The 15,000-nt window shown below is 35.5% G+C and overlaps 1 protein-coding gene across 3 annotated transcripts in view; it reads left to right on the top strand.

The window, feature by feature from the left end:
- Rhp (rhophilin) overlaps window positions 1-15,000 on the top strand; it is a 243,949-nt gene that overhangs the window by 155,739 nt on the left and 73,210 nt on the right. Inside the window, exons 1-2 of one of the 3 annotated variants that reach the window (XM_068393285.1) lie at window positions 5,380-5,402; window positions 6,567-6,767. The exons of 1 other annotated variant lie outside the window; for it this stretch is intronic. In XM_068393285.1, coding sequence (XP_068249386.1) covers window positions 6,726-6,767 — 42 coding nt within the window. In that variant the 5' untranslated portion in view covers window positions 5,380-5,402; window positions 6,567-6,725. Of the gene's footprint in view, window positions 1-5,379; window positions 5,449-6,566; window positions 6,768-15,000 lie in introns of those variants that run through there. One more of the 3 variants, XM_068393284.1, reaches the window with a different exon arrangement.

Here is a 15,000-nt window from a genome sequence, read left to right as displayed (position 1 = left end):
AACTTGTCTGTCCTTAGAATAACTTATCATTTTAGGATTTTCAATATTGCGACTCGTAGTTGTCTCTTGGACCCAAACTTTTTTATATACTTTATCTCGATTCAGGAAGTTCTGTAACATCAAAAACTTTATTATTTTTATAATTCATCATCACCGCCAATTGTCATATGAATGTGATACCTAATTTTTTTTTTTTCTACATTTTATTGCTAATTTCATAAGATGTGCCTTTGAATTTGAATATTATACCTGTTCTTAAATTAAGCGGCACAATTGGTCAAGGTACCGTCATCTGTTCTTGGCAGTTACTTTTAGTTCTAGATGACTTTTATTTTATCCTTAGGGTACTTCTATTGATCAGATGCAAATGAACTCGATGTAATCAGTAGTAGACTGGTGTTACTCATTGCATGTGATTTGCTTAGATAAATATACATGTTATATTGCAGTATGCAATCTTTGATCAAGGCTGTGTTGTTGTGTTCCTTTGGATGTTGTAATCTTCTGTCTTCATTTGGCACCAAAATGGTAACGTTCCTGTAGATGATATCCATAATTGGTTATGTACATATTTTTGCTTGAGTTGCATTTGTTAATTTTTCATATATAATTCTTGGTCTCTGCGATATCATTGAATATCCTTGTCATGAAAAGGATATTCAGTAATTTTTCTCAAAGCCCAATTGTCTTGGAAAACTGAAGTCCTCAGAAAACTTAACCTCTTCTTTTCTTCATTTCTTCGTTCCAAAGACCCGATGAATAGTACATTTGAAGGACTTGCTTATTTTCTTCTTTCCTATCTGACTTTCATTCACTGTCATATGCTCTAAGACCATTGCCTCGGAACTGACTGACTGGTGTGCGAGAGGTCCCTGTGTAACGTGATAGATTTCTAAGACGTCCTCCACTTGTTGCTGTCGGTCCAACAGTTCTAAGGAACATTTGCATTTAGCAAGTGGTAACTGCAATAAAAACATAGCTCTAAAACTCTTGCCTAATCAATAAGAAACCTTAATTAATACCTTCTTCTTCCAATCCTAAATATTACGAAATTCTTCACCCAAAAGTTTGAAAATAGACCTCCGTTTACCTTCTTCAAGGGAATAGGTTCGTTAAGAAGTATATCATATTTTGGCTCTATGGAAGTAATTTTGATATATTTCATCCCTTGTGATTTTAAGGGAAGGTGCATTTCTCCTAACCTAATGGAAGCAGATTCAACAGGTAACCAAGCGGTAAGGCATTGTGGATATGATACAGACCCCATGGTCTTGATCAGTATGTTGCCAACGCAACTACCCCGCTTCCCTTGACGACAGGCCTCATTGGAAGGATGGTCGTGAATGTTCTAGTTTGGGTGTGATCTGCATCCGGTCAAGTTGAACCAGTTCGAGTTGGATTGTGGTATTTAGATGAAAACTAACCAGGTGTATTATGCATTTATTAAAAGGAAGGTTTTTTATACTTAAACGAACAAAGCGGCCTGTATCCAATGAAGGTCATTGATAGATAAAAAGGAAATAACGTTGGTAGTTTTTATCTGGTTAATTTATTAATCTTAACTGTTTCGTGCCCAGATCCATAAAAGGAGATTTAAGTATGATTATTTATTGCTTTTTTGATAATCGTTGTCAGATTCATCAAACATTTTACTGTGTGCTAGCTTTCTTACGGTTATTTAGTTTAATATCTACCATACGTTTTTCATTTGCTACACGCTACTCTTTCTGCATAGCTATAGTTTACACGAATTATAAAACTAATATCCTATAGAGATATCGAGGTCGAGGGAGCAGTATAAGACGTGTTTTGTATAATTAACTGAAATAATGTTTTCTCAGTGTTTTTATTATTGAGATTCATATTATCAAGTATTATTACCTCCGCCAACGAAGATGGAAGGAGGTTGTTTTCGCCCCTTTTGTGTGTGTGTGTGTGTGTGTGTGTCTGTGAACAGCTTCCTGTCCATGATTTTAATTGTAGAGTAATGAGACTTGCAGGGATTAACTGTTATGTAGAAAGCTTGAAATTATTAAATTTTGGAAGGTCAAGGGCACGGTCAAGCCAAATGTTCAATTCACGTAATCAGCAATAAGTTTGGACATCGTTGTCACAGAGACTTCAAACTTGGTTCATATTTGACCGTATGAAAATCCACGCTAATTAATACATGTTAAGGTCAAAGATCAAGGTCGAGCAAAATGTTGAGAAATAAGCTGCGGGGTGGAGGTCTGTGCTGTACTGAGTGCCCCTCTAGTTTGAAATGTTTTTTAATCAAAAGGAGAAGCTTTGTGTTTACATAGGTCTAGTGTGTACCATTGTTAGAATAACCAAGGAGTTTCTTTATATGTAGTATACCTGCGTCAACTACCGATTAAGATGATGTGCCACGGGAGAATAGATTGATAAAATAAAAGTGAGCCCAATTATATAGCTGTTTATCGAATATCGTAGACCGAATATCAAGTCTTTCGATTATGCTCGTTACCCATTCCAAGCCATCCCTCGTGAAATTTATAGCATCGTTATTATCGCTAACATGGTTGAACAGGTATTCTGCAATATTTGCAATACCTGTCTCTCATTCCCACCCGTTTAGATATGTGCTAATTCTAAATTATTTGATCATTTAGTGCGATATTGAATTTTTTTAAATTACCACTGAACTGGATTTCATGTCATGAGAGATTAATTTAAGTGCATTTTGATATCAAGTCCGATGAAACTGTTGACTCCATATAAGCCAGACATAGAAACACAGAATAGAAAAAACTAGATTGGAATCATCCATCTCAAAAGGAAGTGACAAACTAGACGTTTAAGAAAGATTGCTATTGATAAATATCAAGAAGTAGTTAAGCCAAAATTATGTTGAAAATTAGTCAAATTCTGTTATTTTTCCGTGTTCAAATATGACTCCTTCGATGGTACACACCAATTGATACTGAAAACTATTTCATTAGTACTGGAATATTTTGTGTATGTTATTTGATTCCACTCTGCAATTCGCCCTTCGACCCAGCATGTGAAGAAGTCACGGCATAGCATGAGGTCATGACTGGGGTATGGAGATAGTAGCCCTATCCAGAATCAATCGATCTTTCTGTCACCATTCTCTTATAAAGGAAAAAGTGCCGATATGGTACACACACATTGTGTGTGTGTGTGTGTGTATATATATATATATAATTTATGTTTAGTATTATATACTTCTCTTTGGGAATGACTGCGTAACTACTGTGGAATCCTAACATGGAAATTTCTAGAACTACCCTTGTTATGTACTTCATCTGGTATTCACTTTCATCACCGCGGCATAGAACATTGGTAAAGGGGTTCCAGGGAGAATTGTCCGAAGGTCTTAGATGGTGCCAGAAGGATTTGACTTTGTTATTATGGTCATTCGAAAGAAACATGAATATGTGATGTGCTGTGAATACATAACATACATAAGGCAGTGGGGCCTCGAACCCTTGCTCTTGCCTTTCTAGGACTACAGTAAACTAGAAAGGAAGAGTGGAAAGAAAAAGTATGTAGGGATAAGCCTAAAATTTTAACTCAGCTACATAAAAGGAAGGAATATTTTTAGCTTTAGAAATGATGAAGAAATCCACCACTTGAACTTGTCAGTCATGGAAGAGAATCTGTTGCCGAACCTAGCGACTGAGGAACATTACTTGCTTGTCCATAAAACAAGAATCCGAATCAGGTTAATTAGAAAATAATAGTAAGAATTGGTAAGGAAAAGTCGTTTACTAATATGTCTAGAGCATGAAATGTAGTGTTATCTGAATGTTAAGATTATTTTATTTAAAGCAGAAACTGCCTTAATCCATATCCTATAAAAGTGTACTAATTCCTAGCTAAAATTCTTAAGACAAAGGTCTTTAACTTTTTAACAAAGCATCGAAAGATCGCAGTGATTTCATTTTGTCACATAATGCTGAAACGTATCGACCTGACAGTAAACAGAATATAAGCCATAAATAACAAACACCATAGTGCCATGTAGCAAATCATATCAAAGAAATATATTGGATTTTTTTGTTTTATCCTGTAAAACAATGGTAGTGTTTAAGAAAATACTGATTTACATAGACATAGGAATTTGTAATCAATTTCATGTTTCCAGGGTTACCTTCCACATAGTACCTGATTCCAGTATATGATCTTTTCATCTGTAGTGATCCTGAATTATTTCTTAATTGGTGGCCAACAACGGTTAACGGCCCTGTTATCTTTTCCCCATTATTATTATTATTATTATTATTATTATTATTATTATTATTATTATTATTATTATTATTATTATTAGCTAAGCTACAACCCTAGTTGGAACAGCCGTATGCTATGAGCCCAAGGGCTCCAACAGGGAACAGTGATGAAAAGGAAATCAGGAATTAAATGAATCATATGAGAAATATTTAATATCAAATATCTTAAGCTCAGTAACTACGTTAGAATAGATCTGTCATCAATAAACTATGAAGAAAGACTTGGCCAACCTGTTCAGCATAAAAACATTTGCAGCAAGTCTGAACTTCTGAAGTTCCACCAATTCAACTACCTGATTAGTGAGGTCATTCCACAGCTGGAATGACTTCTAGAATACAGTGTAGCGTTTACGTGTGACCAATCTTTTTTATGCAATATACTCTGAAGATGCGGTTATTGTTATTATAAAGGGGAGATTATCCAGCCCCATGAGTCGAACTCTACTCTTACAAAGCTGGCCCGAATAAATTTGGAGGAAATAAAAAAAAAATTGATATAAGTGATAAAAATCAATTAGATAAAAAACTGTGCTTACACATTACAACAATTTGTTTTTCTTATTGTTCTTTTAAACCTTTTTTTATGTATTTGCCAATTAAAGGAGGAACATCTTCTTTATTCATTAAACTCTCTAATGAAGTGTGTCCAACCGAAGGTAGTCAAATATTCTGAAGCAATGCAGTAGAACACTTCTACTATGTACCCTCGTACTGGATACCTTCCTACTCTTGCATGCAAGTCACTGGCGAAAGAAAACACTACGTGAGTTCGAACGGAGACGGTGCCGAGAGTTGCCAGTGAGGGAAATGTCGTTCCCTTTTGGGATGTTTACCTTGCTGTGCGTGTCATTGATTTATATCCTATTCTAATGCATTTGTTTTTAAATTTGTTCTGTACATTGAGGTTTCTGAAATGAACTGAAGGTTTTTACTTTCTCAACAGCGTTATTTAGATTCGTCGTCATCAGATCTGAGATGGCCCGAGCTCAGGTTCTTTCTGGTGGCTGTAAACTCCGGTGGGGTGGGAGTAGGTGGGAGGGAGTATTGGATGCTAGCGCTAGCACATACTCCATCGCGCGAACCAGGTAGTTTTCGAGTTAGTATCAGCTGAACCTTGATAAAAGCCAGGTGCGTGTTGGAGTGGTTAGGAGTTTTAATCTCATTGACTGGTGAAGTGAGTGTGCTTGAACGGAGGCATTGTGTTGTTAGATTAGAAAGAAAGATATAATTAAATTCGTGTCATGAACCTCACTGAAATAACAGTGGACTATGTTATTGTGCGAGGTCTATTTGCCTGCATGGGTGTCTTACAATGCAATTTTACCATAACAGACTGAAATTCGGGGCTGGGGGTTAGTGATCACTCTCCTATGGGTTAAAATGGGACAATATTCACATTAACAGTGAGGCAAATGTATTAGGAATATTGATCAGAACGCGATAAATGACCAGTTAATTGAAAACATTTGCAATCGCCACCAAGTTGTTCCTTCTAAGGTGGTAACCCCTGAGGACTTGGGGTTCTCCAAGACGATGGATGGGGCTAGAGCTCTCTCTCTCTCTCTCTCTCTCTCTCTCTCTCTCTCTCTCTCTCTCTCTCTGTTTGGTGTAATGAAGGTGCTACAAAAGTACTTTTCTTTAGGAAAAAATAGGTACTCTAGGCCTGTTGTTTAATTAAAATCAATTTTTGTGTTAATATCAATGCTTAGTGTATACCGGTATAATGGTTTATATGAGCTTTTTTATTCCATTCTAATTCCTTATTCACTGTAAAGTAATAGCGACTTTCATTACATTAATTTATAATGTTATTCAGATTAGAAATGTAATTCAAAGTAATATATCAGAATCCGATAAAATGTCGGTCAGTTTTTTACCAAAATTGAATTTGTCTTCTAAAGACAGTATTTGCCTAAAATACACATGTTGAATATATATTTGAAGTTTGGAGAATTAATAACCAAAGTCATTCATATTTATACAATTAGGCAAATAGAATCCGCGAGAGGCCACTTATACTGGCTGGCTTTCTCTTTTGAAAAAGTTTTTCCCTGCAGATGACGGACTTAAGAACGACCGCAGACATTCTCTCTCTCTCTCTCTCTCTCTCTCTCTCTCTCTCTCTCTCTCTCTCTCTCTCTCTCCTGTTATTCAGATTTTTTTAAATAGATTATTTAGCTTTATTCACGAAAAAGTAAAAACTGCTTTTAGAGACACGTTCCAGGGACAATTTTATTTATCTCAAGAGTTCAAGATAAATGTTATAATGATTTTTTTGTGTTTTATTTAAAGATTTTTAAGAGGCAAGAAATGATAGAAGCCAATACGATGGTTATCAAACTGTGATTTGTAGTGATTGTGCGAGTTCAAGACTGGCAAGGAGGGTCCTTGAGTGAATTTTTGGAAGTGTTAGTCGCTACGTGGAAAAAAAAAATATATATTTAATAAGATATGACGTCGATTATGAAAATCTATAGCAAAGCCACAAAGAGGGTAAGTAGAATGTTTGTATTGTTGATTCATTTACATATGCCTGCTGCTGTTTTTATTTTTCAGAGAATTTTTCCCTTGAATATTATTATTATTATTAATTGCTAAACTACAACCCTAGCTGGAAAATCAGAACGCTATAAGCCCAGGGGCTCCAACAGGGAAAATAGTCTAGTGAGGAAAGAAAACAAGGAAAGAATAAATATTTTAGGAATAATATTAAAATAAAATAAATAGGAAAGAATCAATTGATACTAGACTTCCATGAGAACCTTTAGTTAACAAATGATAATAGAATAACATAAATTTATTTCCTGATGTATCCTCTTACAGATCCATTCTTTCATATGGAAGATTCCCGGTAAACTAGGAGACTTTTAGGGGTCAATCAACGTTTCTGGACCTTCCTTAAAATTCTCGATAGCTTTAAGATAAAGGTTTCAATTGCTGAATAAACGAAGATGCTAAATCGTCTAGATTTGATAATTATATGATCTAGAACAAGGTAACAATTTGGAAAAAAAATGTATACCTTAGAATGGCATTTTCCTAATAAAGCATTATTCAGTTCTCCTTTTTGGAGGCATCAGATAGACCGTATTGATAATTTTAGTAAGGACAATGAAATTATAGACCCCGAGAAAGACGAGTAAAATGTAAAACCAATTAGTTTTTATTGGATTTTTTTTTTTGTTTATTTCTAAGGTAACGTCAAGATTTATTACACAAGATGAGGAAGGTTGTCTTTTTTATACTCTTTTTAAGGTGTTGTTCCTAAAGGTCTTCACTACTAATGAAAACAGTGTTAGTAATAGTGATGATAGTTAAAAAGATTATAGAATTTGATTTCTAGACAGAAGCTGATTCTGAAATCGGACTGTATAAGGTAGCTTATAAGGTAACTTGAGGGTACAATGTAAACTGAGTTATTTGATCGAGAGAAATTGCGGGTGAAGCCTAAGGCAATTAGGCTATTCAAACAAGAGTCGTTTCATTTATGGTCAATTTTCTATTTATAAAAAAGTCTGGTGGTTCTAAACAAGTTTCTCTTACAGAAAATCTAACTGACCAAATGGAGGCTGGGTTTTTCCAATGTTTTGATTTTAGCTGGAGTAAAGAATTTTTTTTATCTAGTTTTGCTTTAGCAATCGAGAATATATTTATAATTACCAAATTTTTTTTCTTCTTTGTTTTGGAGAGTTCATAAAATATTGCAAGCCCTTGTCAAAATATTCGATTATCGTAGTGGGTACAAGATTATATGTAGTCTAGTAATGCTTTTGTATAATGATTTTGATTGTTTTCCATTTTTTTCGCTGATTTTTCTAATATGAAAAATACTTTGTATTTACTGAATTATAATTATTTCAATGTTGTCAATGTATTTGCTTAATTTTTATTCCTTTTCAAAAAGTTTAGTATTTCACTGCATAGGCTTTTATTCATAACTTTCAATAACGTATCCTTACTTTGGAGAAGATTTTACCTTTCACGGAATCTTTTTTCTTCCTATAAAGTCTGTGATTCAAAGTTTTACAATTTATTTTTTTTTTCCTAATAATTATACTTCCTCCCTCCCAGTAATATCCCTCTCTCAATACTCTTACTGTCCCAATATTCTCTCTCTCTCTCTCTCTCTCTCTCTCTCTCTCTCTCTCTCCATTTCCTTCCCAGTATATTAGCCGCTACCTCTTCCACTGTTCAATGATTTCTCTGGATTTCATCCAATTCGGAAGGGACCGACCTTCACCCTCATGTTAGTTTTCCTACTTTTCTCTTTTCTACCGTGAATTTTTTTCTTTTCTTTTTTCTTTTTAAGGGATCGAGCAGCGCAAGGATGGGTTGACTACGGCCAGTTGCCGGTTACCATTTGTGCAATTAATAAAATTATCAAAAAACCCTTTTATGGAACAAGGTGATCATGTAGTAAGTTCACAACGGGAATTTCTATTTTAAAAAAATCTTGCTTGTAACTATACTCGAAGTTACTGATCATTGCAATTCCCTCAGCGTAAAGGCAAATCTTGAAATAACCATTTGGCCACATGACCAAAACAGCAAGGACGGGCGAAGGCAAAGTCTTGGAATTCTTGGCCCAGCGTCAGTCTGTTATTATCATTATTATTATTATGGTTTTCGCAGTCTTGGAATGTTACCCGCTTTTGTAATGGATTGCAGAGATGTCACCCTCATGCTTGAGTTGCGGTTTGCTTCTAGTGCTCCCAGTGCTGTTACTCATTGCCTTCTAAGAGATGAAAGTGTATTTAAACTCTCTCTCTCTCTCTCTCTCTCTCTCTCTCTCTCTCTCTCTCTCTCTTCTCTCTCTCTCAGAATCGATTGAATTATCGTTAGAAGTTGAGCAGTTTGTATTTTTAGAAAAATGTTGCATGACGCAGCCTTTCAAATAGGAAAGGAATCTTTGGCAATAAGGAAGGATTCTGTAAAACATATGTGATGGTGAACATTGTGGCTAATATGGTGCAATAGTAATGTTATTGCTGCTTCTAGAAAACTTCCGGAAGTATTTTTATTGAAGTTATTTTGTACCATAGTGAAGTAATCAATGATATATTGGGGAGGGACTTTAGATGGATTTAATGTTTAGATTATCAGAACGCTGAGAAAGAGAGAGAGAGAGCGCACTTTTTTCATTTTAGGGGTTTAAGGCAACGTTCATTATAGTAATAAAGGATCCCCCATATAAGGACCTTCCCCATAGGTCTATAGCGTTATTGTGAAACTGGTCATACATTCGTAGGTCTAGTTTTATGGTGAGCAAGTGGGTATAAGGCTGAGAGAGAGAGAGAGAGAGAGAGAGAGAGATCCTGTGTGCAGCAAGCTTGGGCATTTGCCTGGAATGTTGGCCAGGGTTCTCTCACGCCTAAGGGCAAGGTAACTGGTGGAGAGAGAGAGAGAGAGAGAGAGCTCAGGAACTTTAATAAGATACGTTCTCGCAGTTTGTTGCACATTTAGAAATACTATTGATATTGGGTAGTTTTGGTGAACTAACTTAAGTCTTCCACTATAAACTTTTTTTTCCAACTATCTCGGTGAACATTCCACTGCCCTTTAAAATCTAGGTCTGGGCACCAAATGGGATTAGGCCTATAGAGGATTATCGTGGCAGGATTTTTTTTTCTTTTATATATATCTAGGCCTGGCCAACTGGTCTGTGAATGAATGGCCCACGGCGAGGTTGGCCGGTTTTATGGATGGGCTAAGGCGAAAGGAAAGCTCCTTTTCAGAAATGTATCCCCCTAATAGCATCCCAAAGGTCTATGTATTGTGTTAAGTAATAATGAGGATAAGGCGAGAGCGATGCTATACGTGAATAAAGGTGGCTGTAGAAATTCCATGTTTTGTATCCGTAGTGGTCTGACAGATCATGGGTACAGAAAATCTTTTTTCGAAGTGTAATTTCTTTTCTTTTTTTAAATGTTTGTCCTATAAGGTATTTCCCTGTATCCTTCATGGTAAAGATCTCCTTGAGCATTCTTAATTGTGTAGTTTCACTCTTTGAAAATAGTCACACAGATTTGAAGTATAAACGGGCTATAAAATTTTATTGGTCCAGGATTTGCATCCAACAAGATTTGGTGTATCTCCAAAGATAGCCAATATGGAAATACGAAGGACGCTGAGGACTGGTGTTTTCCCTTGGTATTTACTCCTCAGAGGTGCTTGCGTCCTCATGAGCCTCGTTTAATGCCTTATAGGCAGTCGTGATAAGTGCAGTAGCAATAAGATCCGTCCAGTCTTGTAGTTTCAGGAACAAATTAGAATCTATTGTCGACAATGTTTTACATTTCCGTCTTTACATATATATTAAACTTAAATTTTATTGTGGTTTATACAATATTATTTGTAAAATTGCTTACCAAGATAGTGACCCTCTTGAATGATAATAATAATTGAATGATGTTTAAAGTCAGTCCCCAAGTCAGGTATATTTTATATCATGTTTAACAATACTTGGGTAAACGTTAAATTATTTTGTTTCCTATGCCTATTTGGTAACACTCGGAAATACGTATGTAAGCAAACATATGTTAAAATAGTCCAGGCAATTGTCGTTAAAAGGAATAGACACAATTCATATAATACACTTTGTAAAGGGTTTGAATAAGAGAAAAATACTTTCAAGCATGTAATGAAATATGACGTCATCAATAAACCGGTATACATAAGTTCGTCGGAAGTCCCATTTTTCATTCTGAAACTCAACTGGGAAAGCCAGGATTTTAGAAAGTGTGGGACGTCTGCTATCTTTGAGGGTGCGAAAGGTCGCTCTGAGAGAGAGAGAGAGAGAGAGAGAGAGAGAGAGAGAGAGAGAGAGTACCGTCTGGAAGTCCGTATTCATGGAAGGTCATAGGAGCCATACATTAGTCTGCTGTGTGGAAAGAAGAAATTGAGGTCGAAGAAATAGTGGAAGGAAAAGAAGCGATGGAAGAGATTAAAGAGAAAGGAGTAGCAACAGGGTATTAAGGATCGCCCATCATTGGTATTGGAACTCTCTCTCTCTCTCTCTCTCTCTCTCTCTCTCTCTCTCTCGATTGTTACTTTGTATCTGAGACGACTGTTGTTGGCCATCTTGAGTCTAATTCAGAAGGAAGATGTCGTTTGTCCTGAATGGTGTTCTATTCATTGTGTCAACAAAACTTCATATATTTACTTTATTCGTCATCGTTTACATTTTTCGCACAAAATTATACTTGTTAATCGTTAGTTTTCCTTTATGTTGGTTACTTTGTTACTGGTATTTTTTTCCTTAGCAGTAGATCATCAGAATATTTTTGACACCTTATTCAGTTTATTCACTACTAAGTCAGTATTAGATATCTCATTCTAAATGATTATCGAAAGGTCCTTGAATTTTAGTTCTTTTATAGAGACATTTTTACCGTTTACGTACAATGTTATGAATGAATCATTTTAATGCATTAAAAATGCTCATTATGATTGTTGAATTGCATTGCCTTCACTCTTTATTTTTAAATGTTTATTAATAATAGAGAGATTGTATTGCCTGTAACTGCTTATGGAGTATAGAAAGGTGTAGCCTAAAAACGAATATAACTTCCTTTAGTATAAATTAGCACGTAGCTGTAATTTTCCTGGAATTAGTCACTCGCATGATGCTTGATTCCTGGTTTTTCTTTATCAAGAATTCTTTTGTAAATTACTTTCCATACTTCGATATTGAAATTTCGATTGAGAATTGTATGGTAGATATGAATTTTGACCAATTGTGTGTATAGCGCATATATATATATATATATATGCGTGTGAATAATACATGTTTTAGTGTGTTCATTTTAAATATTTATCTAACTTTCTTTTAACTTATACAATGCATTCCATGTTTAGGCTCTGATAATGGAAATGGATTTTCCGAAAGTTCAGTAATGAAAATATATATATCTCTGGTACTATTATTATTGTTAAAACTCATTTTTCCACGGAATAAATCAATAGCCGATGTGCTCGATATATATATATATATATATATATATATATATATATATATATATATATATATATATATATATATATATATATATATATATATATATATATATATATTAAATCGAAAGAGAAGTAATTTTGTACCATGGAGGTATGTGAGTTGGCCGATAGGGTGGGTAGAGGCAGCAGCTCGACGCGTATTATGTGATAAGGATGGATGAAGTTTTGAGCTTGAGGCGAGGAGATACTGTGGGTGGGATGGAGTGAAGGGAGGGTTTGGAGGAAGAGGAAGGTTGGCTCCTCACTTTCTATCAAGCTCTCGCATAACGTTCTAGAAGAACAGAACACTTTCAAAGTAAAATAGAACTAGAGAAAGAAATTCGGCGACAGGAAGAGACACTGAAAGCAGCTGGTGACTTGTGGTTTTGAGTGGTGGTGGCGATTGGTGGGGATGGAGGGGAAAGGAAGTCTCCTCTGTTCAAAGAATTAATCAGAAGTGAAGGAAGGGTTCTGTGACTTCTGTCACTCGTTTACGAGTGTTAGTCCATCAATTAACTTGGTTAATTACACAATTATCACGTGTTGCAATGTTGGCCACTTTTTCTTGGTTGAAGTGATTTCATGGCATTTAATCGAGACCATTCTTGGGTTTCGGTAATTTTTCATGTGTTTATTGTTAGTAGATCTGTTATATGTAGGTAAAGCTATGGAAACTAAAATTATCGAGGAATTCGGAAACGTTCCGCCAGATGTACATGAGTATTTTGATCAAAACTAGATGTACGGGAATTGTGAAAAGTACTAAACCTGTAATGTTGTGAAGAACTTTTGCATTAAGAAAGCTATACATTTATTTAATATATATTCTATGAATATGCCCACACAACCTGATTTCAACAGAATTAACACGTTCAATGATATGCCTGCCATATCTTTCAATATGTTTGTATGTACACACCTATTTAGATTTACTCGATGTATGTTAGTAGATATTCTATACAGACCTGTCTCGACTGAATAGAAATATTAATTTTTTGGTAAACAACCTAACCTACTAAAAAGTATCGGAAAAGTAAAATCTTTCTTTAAATCTGACTTATCAAAAGTGTCGTCCTTAAGTCCCGTGGTCGATCACGCAATGTGAATATCAACAGGTGTTCTTGGATGACGTCGATGTTAGGTCATTGACATTTTGCGCATAGTATTATTGTAGCGGAAAGGTTGACTTTTGTTTAATTATTTCAGAATTTATATAGGTAACCTTACGTAACAGTTAATTAATTTTTAAGACCTAATTCATACAGGAAATTTCTATGCTAGCAACATTACTATGCTGGATAATTATGAATCCCCTTCCTTGTTCCTTATAGAAGTTAACAGTAAAAACATATGGATTGTTTTCTTGGGAAATAAATGGAACTGCTTCCATAATTCCTGAAAGAGAATTAACCTTCTGACAAGTAATACTCTCTGATTTTTTTAACAGTAATGGGACGTACATGGGTGAAATGAGTATTTGAAGTGTATGGTTGAACACAGAAGTCCCTGGCACACCTAGCTCCTAAGAAGTGCACCCTTAATGCACGACGAGTAACTAAACTGCTACTGTAGAGAAATGGCAGAGCTAGCGGTTGGGAGCTACACACAGGAACTTGCCGTACAGTAAGGGTGTGAGAGGATGCACTTCTTCAGAGCTAGTTGTACTATGAATTCCTGTGTCCAATTGCACATTGGTTGTTTTCATTTGGTTCTGGTCCTAGAAATTATAACGAAAATTTCAGTCGCAATGGATAAAACAACTTTACAAACAGTAGAAAACTGTCATGGGCTCATCCTTAGGCACTTGTCAGGAAGTACGCAATCGAAAGAAAGCCAGACTTGGAGACAAACCAGATACATCTGATTGTTTGAGACCAAAGATTGGAATGAGTTGAGATATCTCTGTTGCTATCCGAGATGCTGTGCGAGGTTGTCGCTAACCGCTCTCTCTCTCTCTCTCTCTCTCTCTCTCTCTCTCTCTCTCTCATGTAGAATATGAATATATGGTGATTACTGGAGAAGCTGGAAATAGCAAGCCACGTACTGCGGTATCAGGGATGAGTCATTTTACGACTTTTTTTCTTTTTAGTGATTGTCTTTCTTTTTCTATTTGTATTTTTTTAGTAGTTTATCATATTTTTAGATTTTTCAGATTTGTCTGTTCATTTATGTATTGAACATTATGAGCTTTGATATCAACCAGTTTTAATTCAACGGACGATTTGGTAGGGCATAATTAATGCAATTCTGATAATTGTTATTTTTTGTTGATGTGATCAAATGCTTTATGTATTTTCTTGCCCACGTAATTTATCTGTCGGCGTAGTTTACTTTATTTTATTTGATTCTTTGCTTTTATGTTTATTTCATATTAGCGGCAAACGACAATTTTTAAACTATTTTCGGGGTCACATTTAATGTGGTTCATTATCTTCTCGTTACTTCACAAGTAGTACATCTCCAACCCGTTATCGAAATAGGCAGATCAGGAGGTCTTTCCGTTCGTTAACGAAGCCATTAGCATTTAATACGCTCATCTTAACCCTCTATTCACACCGATATTTGACTGACAGACGCCAAATGCCGGGCATAAAATATATTTACGGCTTTTCGTCGGTATTTGCTGGTTGTTAAGGAGAGTAATAAAACTCACGCCATCCCCATGAAAGTAACGAGCGTGTAGAAGGTTACATCTAGAACAGGCAGGTGAACTAGGAGAGGTCGTACGTTA

The sequence above is a fragment of the Palaemon carinicauda genome, chromosome 19, assembly GCF_036898095.1.
Source record: "Palaemon carinicauda isolate YSFRI2023 chromosome 19, ASM3689809v2, whole genome shotgun sequence".
In the NCBI taxonomy this organism is placed as follows: domain Eukaryota; kingdom Metazoa; phylum Arthropoda; class Malacostraca; order Decapoda; family Palaemonidae; genus Palaemon; species Palaemon carinicauda.
Note: the sequence above shows the minus strand (reverse complement) of the source record. Positions and strands in the feature narration are given on the sequence as shown.